The sequence below is a fragment of the Trachypithecus francoisi genome, unplaced genomic scaffold (assembly GCF_009764315.1).
Source record: "Trachypithecus francoisi isolate TF-2019V2 unplaced genomic scaffold, Tfra_2.0 Lachesis_group8, whole genome shotgun sequence".
Taxonomy (NCBI): Eukaryota; Metazoa; Chordata; class Mammalia; order Primates; family Cercopithecidae; genus Trachypithecus; species Trachypithecus francoisi.
In genome coordinates, this window is record NW_022681473.1 from 105,479,656 (window position 1) to 105,496,146 (window position 16,491).

General features: G+C 43.8%; 1 protein-coding gene across 2 annotated transcripts in view; it reads left to right on the forward strand.

Moving 5' to 3' along the window:
- The window catches only part of PAFAH1B2 (platelet activating factor acetylhydrolase 1b catalytic subunit 2), a 28,418-nt gene extending 18,489 nt beyond the window's left edge, over positions 1 to 9,929 (forward strand). For both annotated transcript variants that reach the window (XM_033206822.1, XM_033206823.1), the window contains exons 5-6: positions 2,996 to 3,118; positions 6,316 to 9,929. In XM_033206822.1, the coding sequence (XP_033062713.1) occupies positions 2,996 to 3,118; positions 6,316 to 6,594 (402 nt within the window). In that variant the 3' untranslated portion in view covers positions 6,595 to 9,929. The remainder of the gene's footprint in view (positions 1 to 2,995; positions 3,119 to 6,315) is intronic.
- The last annotated feature ends 6,562 nt before the right edge of the window (positions 9,930 to 16,491 follow it).

Sequence of the window (16,491 nt, forward strand, 5' to 3'; positions counted from 1 at the left end):
CTCAGTCTCCTGAGTAGCTGGGATTGCAGGCATCTGCCACTGTGCCCAGCTAATTTTTGTATTTTTAGTAGAGATGGGGTTTCACCATCTTGGCCAGGCTGGTCTTGAACTCATGACCTCGTGATCCACTGGCTTTGACCTCCCAAAAGTACTGGGATTACAGGCATGAGCCACTGTGCCTGGCCGAAGGAAGAGATTTTATGCTAATGAGGTGTGCTATTCTGTAGAATGCATAGACCTTGGGCAGTATGAGGGGAAAACTACTCAGAGGTGGGCCATGGGAGTAGGGCCATGATTAACTTCAGGAAGTAATTTTGGATCTGTTTAACCATATAAACAGGTTGGTAATCAAGGCTTGCAAGTTCGTCTGAAGAAAATTAGAAGCAGATGTGAACAAATGAACATTTCTACCCAGTATCTTATATATACTCTGAGTTGGCACACACTATATATCGTTTCAGCTCCCCCCAAAAAAATAAAAACTGAGCCCTGACAAAACGTGCTTTCATTGAAAGTTGTTTGTTTTAAGACAAGTTCTCTCTGTTGCCCAAGCTAGAATGCAGTGGCATAATGATAGCTCACTGTAACCTCAAACTCCTGGACTCAGATGACCCTATGGCCTCAGCCTCCCGAACAGCTAGGACTGCAGGCATGTGCCACCGTGCTCAGCTGATTTTTAAATTTCTTTTTGTAGACAGGGTCTTTCTTGGTCTTGCTATGTTGCCTAGGCTGGTGTCAAACTCCTGGCCTCAGATGATCCTCCTGCCCCAGCCACCTAAAATACTGGGATTATAGGCTTGAGCTACAATGCCAGACTGTGATTTTTTTTTTTTTTCCTAAAGAGAAAAACTTGTTGGATGGGCGTGGTGGGTCATGCCTGTAATCCTAGAATTTTGGGAGGCCGAGGTGGGTGGATCACTTGAGGCCAGGAGTTCAAGACCACCCTGGCCAACGTAGTGAAACCCTGTCTCTAGTTTAAAAAAAAAAAAAAAAGCCAAGCGTGGTGTCACGCACCTGTAGTCCTAGCTACTTAGTAGGCTGAGGCAGGAGAGTCACTTGAACCCAGGAGATAGAGGTTGCAGTGAGCCAGGATCGCACCACTGCATTCCAGCCTGGGTGACAGAGCAAGACTCCTTTTTTTTTTTTTTTTTTTTTGAGGCGGAGTCTTGCTCTGTCGCCCAGGCTGGAGTGCAGTGGCCGGATCTCAGCTCACTGCAAGCTCCGCCTTCCGGGTTCCCGCCATTCTCCTGCCTCAGCCTCCCAAGTAGCTGGGACTACAGGCGCCCGCCACCTCGCCTGGCTAGTTTTTTGTATTTTTAGTAGAGACGGGGTTTCACTGTGTTCGCCAGGATGGTCTCGATCTCCTGACCTTGTGATCCGCCCGTCTCGGCCTCCCAAAGTGCTGGGATTACAGGCTTGAGCCACCGCACCCGGCCAAGACTCCGTTTCAAAAATAAGTAAAGAGGCCGGGCGCGGTGGCTCACGCCTGTAATCCCAGCACTTTGCGAGGTCTTAAATTAGCCGGGCATGGTGGCCCATGCTTGTAATCCCAGCTACTCGGGAGGCTGAAGCAGGAGAATCGCTTGAACCCAGGAGGCGGAGGTTGCGGTGAGCTGAGATCAAGCCATTGCACTCCAGCCTGGGCAACAAAAGCAAAACTGTCTCAAAAAAAAAAAAAAAAATTTATTAAAATTCCTTCCAGCCTCCACCTCTGTGACTCTTTTCCTTGAGTGCACCTGTGTATTTATACCGTGACAGGGTCTTACCATGTCACCCAGGCTGGAGTGCAGTGGTGTGATCATGGCTCACTGCAGCCTTGAACTCCTGGGCTGAAGCAGTTTTCCTACCTCAGCGTCCCAAATCATTGAGATTATAGATGTGAGCCACTGCACCTGGCCAGGTTTTATTTTTATACAGTTAAATGTATTAATCTTTTTTGTATAATTTTTGGATGTTGAGAAATTACCTCCCTGTTGCATGATATAATTCTCTTGTTTCCTCCTAGTACAATTTTACCACTTAAATATTATTCCACTTAGAATTTATCCTGATATGAGGCATAAATCAGTGCATTAAGATGTCTGCCCTGGTTGAGTGTGGTGGCTCACATTTGTAATCCCAGCATTTTGGGAGGCCAAAGAAAGACGACTTGAGCCCAGAGTTTAAGACCAACCTGGGCAATGTAGCATGATGCTGTCTCTCTTAAAAGAAAATTTAGCCGGGCGCGGTGGCTCAAGCCTGTAATCCCAGCACTTTGGGAGGCCGAGACGGGTGGATCACGAAGTCAGGAGATCGAGACCATCCTGGCTAACCCGGTGAAACCCCGTCTCTACTAAAAAATACAAAAAACTAGCCGGGCGAGGTGGCGGGCGCCTGTAGTCCCAGCTACTTGGGAGGCTGAGGCAGGAGAATGGCGTGAACCCGGGAGGCAGAGCTTGCAGTGAGCTGAGATCCAGCCACTGCACTCCAGCCTGGGCAACAGAGCGAGACTCCGTCTCAAAAAAAAAAAAAAAAAAAAAAGAAAATTTAGTAAGGTAGCTGTCCAGTTGAAGTTAGCCAGCACCATTTGAGAAGTTTATCTTTCCTTCTTTGCTTTTTGAAATAAGATTTTCGGCCAGGGGTGGTGGCTCACACCTATAATCCCAGCACTTTGGGAGGCCAAGGCGGGTGGATTACCTGAGGTCAGGAGTTCAAGACCAGCCTGGGCAACATGGTGAAACCCCAGTCTCTACTAAAAATACAAAAATTAGCCAGGCATGGTGGTGCATGCCTGTAGTCCCAGCTACTCGGGAGCCTGAGGCAGGAGAATCGCTTGAACCTGGGAGGCGGAGGTTGCAGTGAGCCAAAATGGTGCCACTGCACTCCAGTCTGGGTGATAGAGCGAGGCCCCGTCTCAAAAAAAGAAAAAGAAGGTTTTCATCTAAATGGTGGACACTCCTTTATTCCTGGGTATTTATCTCCTCCTTACCCCCTTTTTTTCTTTCTTCAATTGCAGGTCATTGTTGTCTGGGTAGGAACAAACAACCACGAAAATACAGCAGAAGAGGTAGCAGGTGGGATTGAGGCCATTGTACAACTTATCAACACAAGGCAGCCACAGGCCAAAATCGTTGTATTGGTACGTAGTCTTTGGTGGGTAGAGAGTTTGATGTCTTTAGGTCAGCTGAGGAATCTTTTTAGAAATGTGATTGCTCGTGAATATTAGAGAACCTTGAGGTGGAAGCAGTTTATTATACTTTCGTTGACCTCTTCTCTAATGTGTCTTACTGTCTTACTGATGTCATTCCCCATACCAGCTGTGGGGCCATCTTTTATCCATGCATCCTTGTTTGGAAGTATGGAAGCCATTTGGTGCCTCAGTACCCCTTTTTTTTTGGCCTCCATAATGTTTTGCAAATTTGCACGTGAGATTTGTCTGAATCCTGTGTCTTTTTATTAGACCTATATTTGGATTATTTTGTAAGTGTCCTGTTCTACTGCTAATATGTTAAAGATGGTATATTAGACGTTCTAATCTTCTCTAAAACATGAAAAATTTCATCAGCAAGAAAATGGATACTTTATAGTTGTACCCTGAACAGAAAGGTACTACCCTTTTGTAGAATTAAAGCATTAACTCTTCATGGTCTCAAAGGTGAACAGCTGTCTGTTTCAGTATAAGTCTAGCTGTAGGCCGGGTGCGGTGACTCACGCCTGTAATCCCAGCACTTTGGGAGGCCGAGGCGGGTGGGTCACAAGGTCAAGAGTTCAAGACCAGCCTGGCCAAGGTGGTGAAACTTCGTCTCTACTAAAAATACAAAAAAATTAGCTGGGCATGGTAGCATGTGCCTGTAATCCTAGCTGTTCAGGAGGCTGAAGCAGAGAATTTCTTCCTTTTTTTTTTTTTTTTTTTTGAGATGGAGTCTCACTCTGTTGCCCAGGCTGGAGCGCAGTGGCGTGATCTCAGCTCACTGTAAGCTCCGCCTCCTGGGTTCACGCCATTTTCCTGCCTCAGCCTCCTGAGTAGCGGGGACTACAGGCACCCGCCACCACGCCTGGCTCATTTTTTGTATTTTTAGTAGAGACGGGGTTTCACCGTGTTAGCCGTGGTCTCGATCTCCTGACCTCGTGATCTGCCCACCTTGGCCTCCCACAGTGCTGGGATTACAGACATGAGCCACCGTGCCCGGCTGAAGCAGAGAATTTCTTAAACCCGGGAGGTGGAGGTTGCAGTGAGCTGAGATTGCGCCACTCCACTCTTGCCTCGGCAACAGAGCAAAACTCTGTCTCAAAAAAAAAAAAGTCTAGCTGTAGATATTCTTAGTTCAGTTTGAAATATGTTTTAGCAAAATCTGATATAAATTTAGTTCTTTAGTGAGATGGTGTTAGGAAGATAGTCATTTATTCAAAAAACCTGTGGATCACTGTGTACAAGGCACTATCCTAGTTCTTGAGCATACAGAAATGAGTTAAGACATAGTTTTATGTCTCAAGGAGCTCACAGTCTAGTATATGGAGACAGCAGCACAGAGAATTATACTGTGTGCTGTTTGGAGTAAGGTGAAAAGGTGTTTAACAAAAGTTGACATCTACATTTAAAGACTTCATTGGTTTCCAGACAAATAGGGAAAGAAAAGGTATTATAGAAAAATAAAGAGAATTGAGCAAAGACTCGTACGTGTATATGTTTTTTGGGTGAGCAGAGGAGGCTGCATGAAGTTTGAGCCTGGGATGGTTAGGAGAAAGAGGTCACAACCAGCTGATGTAGGAATTTTTTTTTTTTTTTTTTTTTAATTTGAGATGGAGTCTCACTCTATTGCCCAGGCTGGAGTGCAGTGATGCAATCTTAGCTCACTGCAACCTCCACCTCCCGGGTTCAAGTGATTCTTCTGCCTCAAACTCCTAAGTAGCTGGAACTACAGGTACATGCCACCATGCCCGGCTCATTTTTATATTTTTAGTAGAGATGGGGTTTCACCATATTGGCGAGGCTGTTCTCGAACTCCTGACCTCATGATCTGCCCGCCTCAGCCTCCCAAAGTGCTGGGATTACAGGCGTGAGCCACCGCGCCAGGCCAGGTCATGTAGGAATTCGTATGCTGTTGGGATGTTTGGATTTTATTCACAGTTGCTGGGGAGCCAGATCTTTTTTATTGCAAGGCATTTCATTTACTTGTTGAGGTACTTACTTATACCTGCCTTACTCCAGAAAGGATTGTGTTAAGAGTCCACCTGTTAAGTATAGTGACTAGTACATAGTTTTTGCTTAGGAAATATTTGTTGCTGAGTAATCCTTCCATATTCTTTGTTTTTAAATTGGATATGCAGAAATGTTAATTATGGTGTTATCCATAATGCTAAAACATTGGAAATAACCTAAATAGTAGTATCAATGGAGATGGTTACATAAGTCATTGAATATGAGAGCAGTAATCACATTACAATTAAAAGGGCTGTGTGCAAACAGACTTTATGGTGTATTTAGGTGAAAATGTGCATATTATCTTTAGAATTGCTTGGCTGGGCATGGTAACTCATGCCTAATCCTAGTATATTGCAACTGGAAAAGGGCTACAAGGAGACAAAATTAAAACAGTTGTTCCAGGGTTATTCCAGGGTGAATGGCTCTGACTCATCAAGACAGCATTCATTCCACCTCTTTTTCTTGTAGTATAGTATGGTGTCGTTTCTGTGTGGCATTAATAGATGATGTGTATCTATGAGCTGGATTATTCTGACAGCCAAATGGAGAACAGATTGAAGGGCAGACAGCATTGGAGCTGGGAAGACCAATCAGGAGATTTTATAGTAATCAGGATGATTGGAGATAAGTTCCTGAGCTATAGCAGTGTATATAATCAGGATGGAGAAAAGAAAATGACATTTAGGATGCAAAAGTTGAGTAATTTAATGTTAAGTAGATATATGGGATGAGAGACTTGGAGATGTTGGAATGACCAGTTGGTAAAGAGGAAGAGCATAGTTGAATGAATTGTTTTTGGATCAGTTGGGAATGCCTCGGGAACATTTAAATGTGTTTCTGTGGCTGGAAATTTAATATGTAATTCTGAAGCTCTAGGAAGAGATCTGGCTAAAGTATTTAGAGTAGTGGGCCAAAGGACAGGTCCCTGAAGAATACCAACAATTAAGGGACAGAAGGGAACCCATGAAAATACTAAGAAGAAATGGTTAGCTTTCATTCAAACCAGTATTTTCCAGTGTTTTACAAATCAAAGGTGTAGAAAGTGCCAAATGGAGATGTTATCTAAAGTTACAAATAATAAGTAGAGAAAAATAAGTGAATCTTCTAATTCAATGTTTTCCGCTGTGCCCCAGGGTTTGTTACCTCGAGGTGAGAAACCCAATCCTTTGAGGCAAAAGAACGCCAAGGTGAACCAACTCCTCAAGGTTTCGCTGCCGAAGCTTGCCAACGTGCAGCTCCTGGATACCGACGGGGGTTTTGTGCACTCGGACGGTGCCATCTCCTGCCACGACATGTTTGATTTTCTGCATCTGACAGGAGGGGGCTATGCAAAGATCTGCAAACCCCTGCATGAACTGATCATGCAGTTGTTGGAGGAAACACCTGAGGAGAAACAAACCACCATTGCCTGACTGGCTCCCATCAGTGTTACTAGCATCTCAGCTTCCTCAGATCAGTTCTATCACTGGCACTACAGAATCCTTCTCTTTCTTAAGGCACTTTGCATTGTAGAATGTTCCTGGATGTTCATATCTAGTGTTTGAAGGGGAGGAGGGATTTAAACTGGTCCTGTACATAGAAGGTTTGTTTGACAGAGGAAAAAAATTAGCCAAGGAAGATTGTTGTTTAAATTCATTTGAAACCAGAAGGGGACTTTTTAGTTGTATGTGTAACACATTTGTTGAATTATCACTGTTTTCCTAGGACAACATCAAGCCTAAATACTGAACAATATGAAGATTCTTTTCTTGGCCTTTCTGTGGATTATGTCATATATTATAATAATCAGAATCATCCTACTTGGCTTTAAAACATGTTTTCTCCAATTTTTTAAGGTTCATAATTTAGCCTTTTGTTTTTATGTTGCTTAGATTCTCATGTATACTGAATATTTTCTTAACATGTAGCATCAGGTTGAACATGCTTGTCATTCATATATGGAAGATGCTATAGTGTAGAAGTGAGTTTGTTCTGCTTTCTTAATCTTTTCCATGCTTAGCAGTGAAAAACAGGTTTTGCCCCACTAGAGGGACTCTTTGGAGGGTATTATTTTTATGCTGCTGAATATCATGTCTATAATAGACCCGTGCATGCAGCCTTTCCTCCCTATTGCCCTTCATGTCCCCCTTTCCCCCTTCATTCCCCCCTCCTTTTTTTTCTTTCTTTCTTTTTTTTTTGGTCCTTGTTGACATTACAAGCTTTTAACACATTTTTGACCTAGGAACCCTGTTGCTGGAAGTATAGTCTCCAGCCAGTTACTGTCATGATAGTACTGCTATAAAACTCATTCTTGTGTGGTGTTCTGTGCTATAGAGTCTGTGTATTGCTATTCATATTCAGAGTTCTGGTTTTGTTTTTCCCTTAAAACCTGTTACAGCTTTTTGGGGGGTTGAGGGGAATCAAAACTCTTGTTTCCCATTCCATAGCGCCTGACATTATTTCAAGTTTTATAATATCTTAAGGTGTATATATTTTTTTTATTGGCTTAGTTGTTTTTTGTTTTGATTTGTTTGAGATGGAGTTTCACTCTTGTTGCCCAGGCTGGGATGCAATGGTGCGATCTTGGCTCACTGCTGCCTCCACCTCCCGGGTTCAAATGATTCTCCTGCCTCAGCCTCCCGAGTAGCTGGGATTAAAGGTGCATGCCACCACGCCCAGCTAATTTTTGTATTTTTAGTAGACAGGATTTCGCCATGTTGACAAGGCTGGTCTCGAACTCCTGACCTCAGGTGATCTGCCCGCCTTAGCCTCCACAGTGCTGGGATTACAGGCGTGAGCCACCACGCCTGGCCTTATTGGCTTAGTTTTTAAAGTATCGTCCAAAAATTTTTGAGCCTTTTTCTGTGGGGAAACAAGTGAAGCTGCTCTTCAGCATAGACACTACCTTTATCCCATCGTTTTAGTAAAAACTAGGTTTGTTTCACTTCTAAGGTGTCTTATTAATGTACTTAATCTGAGAATTTGTCGATCTTAATGTTTGCTTGAGCTATATAAGAACTGCCATTTAAAAAATGGGATAGTAGATGGTTTTATCAGTATACCTATGGAATATGTACAAACTGGATCTATCGATATTTTGAACTGGACCAGGTGGGTATTGAAGTAACCCATCAAAATACACTCTGCAGTGATTCTGCTTAATGTTCAAATTCAGTAACGTACTTGAAAGGCAAATTTCAGTGTTTTTGTATGTTGGAGGAGGGCTTACTGATTTGTGCTAAGACCCATTTCTGCTTGAGGGATAAAACTTGGGCTCATTTTTTTTCTTGTGAAGTCTCTTTCTAGAAAATTGTTTTGTTTTGTTCTTTTTTAAAAATACATACTTTTTTGAATGTATCATGTCTTCATTAACAACAGAAAATCCACATGGTGTTTACTAAACTTGTTTACGATATTAAAAACTTCCTTTTTATTTTTAGTAGCCCAGGTTGAGTTTTTCACAAGAGATTTTTTTCTTAGCTGAGGTATAGTTTTATAGGAAGAAGAATTAAGCCAGATTTTTGTGGGTGGAAAGACAGTTTTCTATCCAGGTCTTTTTTGTTTGTCAGAAGGTAGGAGTACAGTGCAAATAAATCCATTAGGTTACTCCTGCAGCATGCGCTTTTAGCTTCTTTATTGACTGAGGATCACATATCCCTTTGTGAGCTGGCCCTCAGCTCCTTTGCTCATATGTACAAACCTCAGATGTTACTACATTTTATATCTACCAGAGCTATTCAAGCAATAGTATTTGAACCACTAGCCTTTTAAATAAAATTCTGCCCCGTTACTGATGTGCAGATATTGAGTTCACTTCCATTTTTGCCAGATTTCTTTGCACTACTTTAGGTAAAAATAGTTAATCTATTTTTCTTTGACATCCCAGTTTGCGTCAGTGACAGAACTTACTGCTTGGTCTTTGTAGTTTTAAAAAAATCTATAAATTTAATGCACTGTCCAAGTGAAATGTCCTAGTTGTCATTGTGATTAAGGGGCCAACTTTCCAGGCAGCTAGCAGAGATACTATTCTCTTTTCCTCCCAGCAAATTTGTATTCCTTCGCCCACGCATTCCTGCTACACTAGATGGCAGCCAGTGATGGAACTATAAAGATGTCTGTGGTCATATCTGGAATGTGGCAGCTTGAAGATGTACTGCCAAGGGTGATCTAGGGCAGGTTGTCTTCCAGTCCATGTATTCTCGGTTGCTGTAGACAGTGCTCTGGCTACCACTCTGGGTCTACTTGAACTGTCAAGGGCATCTGCCTAAACCAGAATCTTTTGTCGGAAACCTTAACCCAACAAAACAAATCTTGAGTAGCTCATGCCCGGCTCTAAGGAATTTTGTCTCTTTGTTGAAAAAAAAAAAAAGTCCAACTTACTTTATTTTATTTTTTTAACCTAGTCACTGTTTACAGTTGTATGCTAAAGCCTGAAATACTGTCTGTGCTGTGGTGTATGAGCATTGCCAACTTTATATTTATTGCAGTGAAGAAGAAACTAAAAATATATGAAAATCAGGAGCATGTCTAAGCTCCTAAATCCATGTGGGTGCATGTGGGAGAAGTGAGTTGGGGCCTCTTGAAAGGAGGCTTTTTGGAGAGGGGTCCCCCAGGCTTCTTGGTGTTCCTGCTTGGGGATCACTGCTGCTAGCTGACTGGACCTCCCCGTTGGAAGTTTGTGATTTTGCTTTGGCAAAGTTTCATTGACTAGTAGAACTCATTCTGTTTTAGTGTATATTTCAATATAAATGTAAACGTTTTGCTCAAAGTTGCTGATGTCTTTCTGTCTCCTTTATCATAGTTTGGATTCTAATGAAAAAAAGGGATGGTTTTTCCCTGCCTTATAAGGAAATTGGATATTTAGATCATCCTGCTTCTTTACTGTGGAACTGAATGTACCAGGCTGACTCATCACTTACCTTCTCGGGCATGTAGGATGGTAGGATGGGATGAGTAGGTATAAGGACCCCTCAGAAAGCACAACTGCCATCCTTAAAGTCTGCTCTTTTCCATTAGATTGGAATAGTTTTGCAGATAAGATTAGTCTGGATTGTAGGCTGTGGACCACCTCATCTGAACTGGGTGAATGTCATCAGTCTCAGTATAATATATTGTTACTGGCCGGGCATGGTGGCTCACGCCTGTAATCCCAGCTACTCTGGAGGCTGAAGCAGGAGAAATGCTTGAACCCAGGAGGTAGAGGTTACAGTGAGACGAGATTGCGCCATTGAACTCCAGCCTGGATGACAGAGTGAGACACTGTCTCGGAAAAAAAAAAAAAAAAATCGTGTTACTACAGCATAGAGGACATGAACCTTGAGCACAGACTCATTTATCACCCTTACCTCCGCAGGGTAAAACAGCTGCCTCCAAATACTCTTATTCAGAGATAATGAGACTAGAACAAGGGTCGGTTAACTGGTCCATCAGGACCTATCCTGATGACTAACACCAGCAACCACCAGGCCAGCAATAATTACAGTGAATTGGTATGCCAGTGTGATGTTCCTTGGCAGCTAAAAGTTTCTGTGATCTTTGTATCATTCGCTTTATCACTCTTCACCTCAGTGGTATACTATTGGATTAAAATGATTTGCTTCTCTAGGAGGAAAAATGTGGAGATAAATTGAGACATTTTGTTTTTCTAGCTGCCCTTCCCGCCTCCCCCGTATCTCATCACACCAAGTTCCTCTCCACCCACACTCCTGGAGGCCTTTGTCAGCTGCTTGCAGGCCACACAGCAGCAGTGAAAGCAGCCTGGATCTTGAGGCTTTGCTTTACTGTATCTGTATTACCCCATGTGAACCTCTTAAGTGGCCCAGAACAAGTGGAAGAGGTAGTGATGTGGAAGAAAGAAAAAGCTCCCTCACCAGCATCTGTACTTGGCAAAACCGGAGAAACCAACCTGAGAATCCATCCCCTACTTTATTTTCTAGCCATGGCAGAGATGAAATCTTTAACCCAGTGACGTGTTTTTACATAGCCACAAAGCAAAAATCTTCAATGTTTTGCTAAACATACAATCTTTGGCTGTGGTCTGATGTTATGCTATGCCTTTGGCCTATTTGCTGGGTCATTCTGGCTTAATTCATGTATCACATATATATGTGTATATATATATGTGAATTTTACACCCTGGTCAAGCTTTGGCAGCACGCTTATAGTGGATTCATAACACACCAGTGTACTGCAGCTTGCTTGTCAACCACTGACTTAAAAGATCAAACCGTTAAATGTAACATTTAACACTCCATGACCTGGCCACTTTCATTTGTAACCTTCTACCCTTTACTTTGAACTTTTCTGCCAAGAGCACCAAACCTACCTGTATGTTTTTGCCCATAGTTGGGAGCCCCCTGTCTGGAATGTGCTCTTACTCCTTTGCTGGTCTAGCTCCTACTCTATTTTTATGTTTTGGAAACAGAGTCTCACTTTGTTGCCCAGGCTGGAGTGCAGTGGTGCAATCTTAGTTTACTGCAACCTCTGCCTCCCGGGTTCAAGCAGTTCTTGTGCCTCAGCCTACTGAGTAGCTGGAATTACAGGCGTGCACCACCACACCTGGCTAGATTTTGTATTTTTAGTAGAGACAGGGTTTCGCCATGTTTACCAGGCTGGTCTCGAACTCCTAGCTTCAGACAGTTGGCCTGCCTTAGCCTCCCAAAGTTCTGGGATAACAGGTGTGATAACAGCAGCCTGGCCGCCTGTCTTCTGATTTCTAAGCCAAAGAGCCAAGCTTTCTTGAAATAAGAGAGCTGGCTCATTTTTATCAGTGATCTTTGGAGGCAGAGATTTGAGACGATCAATTATTTATCTGCTTGTTTTCTGCAACCTGATGACCAGCCTTGTTTCCTGGAAAGCTCTGATGTTGGTTTCCTCACGTGGCCAGAGGGAGCCAGATGCAGGGCCTGAGTATATCGCAGATATTTCCCAGTGTGAATGGTGAAAGCCCAGTTTTAGGAAATGAAAAGTGGCTGATCTACCTCTAGGAGAAAGTACTGCCCTCTTGGTCAGAGCTTCTCTCCTTTGTCTCCCTTCCTGTTCTTTAGACAATAGGATGGTGAATGCAGGGTAGCTTAGCTCCACTGTGAGTACTTGGGACAGTAGAGACCAAGTCCAGACAAGGCTCCCAAAAGCTCAGAAAGCTTAAGTGGTTTGCCTAAAGCACACAGTGCAAGGATTTATCTGTATAACTTTCTTTTTTCTTTTTTTTCTTTTTTTTTTTAATGGATGAGAGGTTTTTATGCTGCCCAGGTTGGCCTCAAATGTGGAGCCTCGCCTCCTTACGCGTCAGGACAACCACCGCGGCTCCCAGCAACTAGAACTTTTTGACATCAAAGTCCTTGCTTTTTCCATAATACCACGAAGCCATGTGACAAGTTTGAGACTTTCCCTAGTACGGCAGATTAAATCCTGTGTCTTTAACTGATTTCTCACTCTAACATGCATCCAGTCTTCGCAGTCCTTGTAGGAAGAGAGAGAGCCAGACACAAGGGCAGCCCTGGGAAAGAACAGAACGTGTATGATGGAAAAAATGCTGAACTCTTCTTGCTGCTGGAGCTGCTTATGTCTGGGACAATTCTTTCTAAGCACCAAATGAAAAAACAGCCCTTTTTATAATCACAGTGAAAACAGAAAGCTTCAGGTCCATTTCCTTCAGAGGGGTTGGCTTTGAATCCTTTTTTTCTGGGTTAAAGTTACACCATTACTTGATTCTAAAATCTGTTTTGATTCTGTCTCCCACCCATAGGCATGACTACTCCCTACCTCCCAGGTTCCTAAATAACTTGATTGGATTCAGCTATCCATTTACTGTGATTCTTAGGAAATCCTGCTCCGAGTGCAGTCTTCAGGTCTTGTCTGTCTTTCTTTCTTTTTTTTTTTTTTTTGAGATAGTTTCACTCTTGTTGCCCAGGCTGGAGTGCAATGGCCTGTAGTCTCTGCTCACTGCAACCTCCGCCTCCCAGGTTCAAGCGATTCTCCTGCCTCACCCTCCTGTGTAGCTAGGATTACAGGCACCTGCCACCACGCCCAAGTCATTTTTTGTGTTTTTATCAGAGACCGGGGTTTCGCCATGTTGGCCAGGCTGATCTCGAACTCCTGACCTCAGGTAATCCACCAGCCTTGGCCTCCCAAAGTGCTGGGGTTACAGGTGTGAGTCACCGCGCCTGGCCATTTTTTTTTTTTTTTAATGGCATTTCGCTCTCGTTGCCCAGGTGTGCAATGGCGCGATCTCAGCTCACCACAACCTCTGCCTCCCGGGTTCAAGCGATTCTCCTGCCTTAGCCTCCCAAGTAGCTAGGATTACAGGCATGCACCACCATTCCCAGCTAATTTTGTATTTTTAGTAGAGATGAGGTTTCTTCATGTTGGCCAGGCTGGTCTCGAACTCCTGACCTCGGGTGATCCAACCGCTTTGGCCTCCCAAAGTGCTGGGATTACAGGCATAAGCCACCACACCAGGCCATCTTCAGGTCATTTTAACAATACCCCTGAGCCACGTGAAGCTTCCTCCCTGTGCTCTCACCCCAAACTTCATAAATCCCCTGTGACTTAAAATGGAGCTGGACTCATGGGTCCAGCAACCTCCTCAGCTGTGTGTTGAATGGTCCCATTTCTTTGGTTCATTCAACACTTGGGAAGGTTGGTCCACAGGGAAACAGAAGTCATCGGAGCCTTATGGCCCCACCCTGACCGCTTGAGGGCCAGGGTTAGGATTGAGGTCTTTGTATACTATGCCAGGGAATGCGGTAGCTGGACCTGTGCACAAGACCAAGATCACATCCCTGAGGCCCCGACGTCTCCCCTGTATGCTCACAAGTCTGACTTTGAGACCCACCATTGCCCTTTTTTGCTGACTGCTGCAACCAACAAAAAGGCATTCTCTCCCAGTGGACAGACCTCAGAAAGGACCTATTCATAAGTGAGTTGTGCTGTTCCCTCCCTGGCAGGGTGGGGCAGAGAGACTGAGGAAAGTTCTGCAGACCTGGGAACAGCAAGAAAATCTGCGGTTGCTGCCCTTCCACTCTGTAGACCCAGGTTCCTGACAATTCAAAAGTTAAGTCTTGAGACCTTGCAAAAGGTAAAGATCCCTTCAGAGTTTGCTTGGATGGGTTTCTCTCCAGATATTGCCTGGGGAAAGGGAGCATACAGAAATAGTGATAGTCCACAGTTGTTTGGTTCCAGAGCAGTGGTTCTCAAACTTCACTGTGCATAGCAAGCTCCTGGAGTGCCACATTAAATTGCAGATTTCTGGGCTTCACCTCCCAAGATGAATTGTGAAGTAGGACTCCAGATGTGCATTTAAAACAGGCTTAGGGTCACATCTTGCCCCGAAGTTACGAGGCCAACTTGGAGTAGTGGTGCCCACCTGTAATCCCAGCTACTCAGGAGGCTGAGGCTGGTTGCTTGAAGCCAAGAGTTCAAGACCAGACTGGGCAATGTATCAGGAGTGTTTCTTAATGTTTCAGGTTATTTACTGGCAAGATGAGCAGGATTACCATGAAAGAAAAGTCCAGATGGACTGTGGAAATCCTATACTGATTCTCCAAACTTGGCAGCTGAATGTATGGAGGGCTCATGATGAAGAAACCTCTTTTGTCATCCTGAGGATTCTCTGATCCATATTCACCTAGATGTGCTGGAAATGGTAGTGGACCAAGGTGCAAACTTGGTCTAGTGAGGTACTAATGGGTTGAAGTTTTTCTGAGCATCACTTTCCTCATTTGTATAATGAGGGGTTTGCCAAGGAAACCACTAAGGTTGTCTTCTAGCTGACTTTCCAATTGGTGAACCCTTTTCCAAAGGGTTCCCAAAAGGAACTTTCCAAAGGGTTCACTTTCAAACCTTCCAAAGGGTTCAACTTTCCTTTTCCAAAGGGTTCACCAATTGCTGCAGCTTGCTTCTGGTCTTCATCCTCAAGTATATTGTGCTTGGACAGAGGCCAAAACTAATTCCCCCACTCACCATTTGCCCAGCATAACTACAACAGTACCTGGCACATAGTGGATGCTTATTAAATATTTATTGCAGGAATGAGTAAATATAACTAACTTGGTCATAAGGTAAAATAGTCTTCATTGGAACAAGGCTCCAGATAGTTGGGCAGGGCTGGGAGCTGAGACTGCTGCAATCCTGCCAGCTGAGAGAACTCTGACAAGGCACTGATCTGGGTGGCTTTATTAGGATGTCTGACAGCTCCAGAGATGGCCACATTTCTTTTCCTTTAAACATGTCTAATTTGGCCGGTCATGGTGGCTCACCCCTGTAATCCCAGCACTTTGGGAAGCCGAGGTGGGTAGATCACCTGAGGTCAGGAGTTTGAGATCAGCCTGACCGATACGGTGAAACCCCGTCTTTACTAAAAATGCAAAAAATTAGCAGGGTGTGGTGGTGGGCAGCTGTAGTCCCAGCTACTTGGGAGGCTGAGGCAGGAGAATCGCTTGAACTCAGGAGGCGGAGGTTGCAGTGAGCTGAGATCACACCACTGTACTCCAGCCTGGGCGACAGAGCAAGACTCCATCTCAAAAAAAAAAAGTCTAATTTGTCTTATAAATGCAATATATGTGGCTGGGCACGGTGGCTCATGCCTGCAATCCCACCACTTTTGGGAGACCGAGGTGGGTGGATCACCTGAGGTTAGGAGTTTGAGACCAGCCTGGCCAATGCGGCGAAACCCCATCTCTACCAAAAACAGAAATTAGCTGGGTGTGGTGGCACATGCGTGTAATCCGAGCCACTCGGGAGACTGAGGCAGGAGAATTGCTTGAACCCAGAAGGCAGAGGTTGCAATGAGCTGAGATTGTGCCACTGCACTCCAACCTGGGTGACAGAGTGCGACCCTATCCCCCACCCGCAAAAAAAAGCAATATATGTACATTGTAGAACACTTGTAAACTTTTTTTAAATATAAAAAATTTAAGAACCACTCACAATCCATTAATTTTTATTTTTTGGTACTATTCTGTATTTTTAGAGTTAAAGGAAAATGATATACAATATGTTATTTTTTAAATTGTAGTTCAAAGTTAATTTGGTAAATTTTATTTTTAAATTTTGGCCTGCTTTTTGGAGACATTGCTAAATTTTTAGTACAATATTTTTCTATTTTTCTGTGCATGTCTATATGTATTTGGAATATATACTCTTTTATTTATTTTTGAGACAGAGTCTCTCTGTCGCAGCCAAGGCTGGAGTGCAGTGGCACAATCTCAGCTCACTGCAACCTCCGCCTCCTAGCGTTAAGCGATTCTCCTGCCTCAGCCGCCCCAGTAGCTGGGATTACAGGCACGTGCCACCACGTCCCGCTAATTTTGTATTTTTATAGTAGAGAT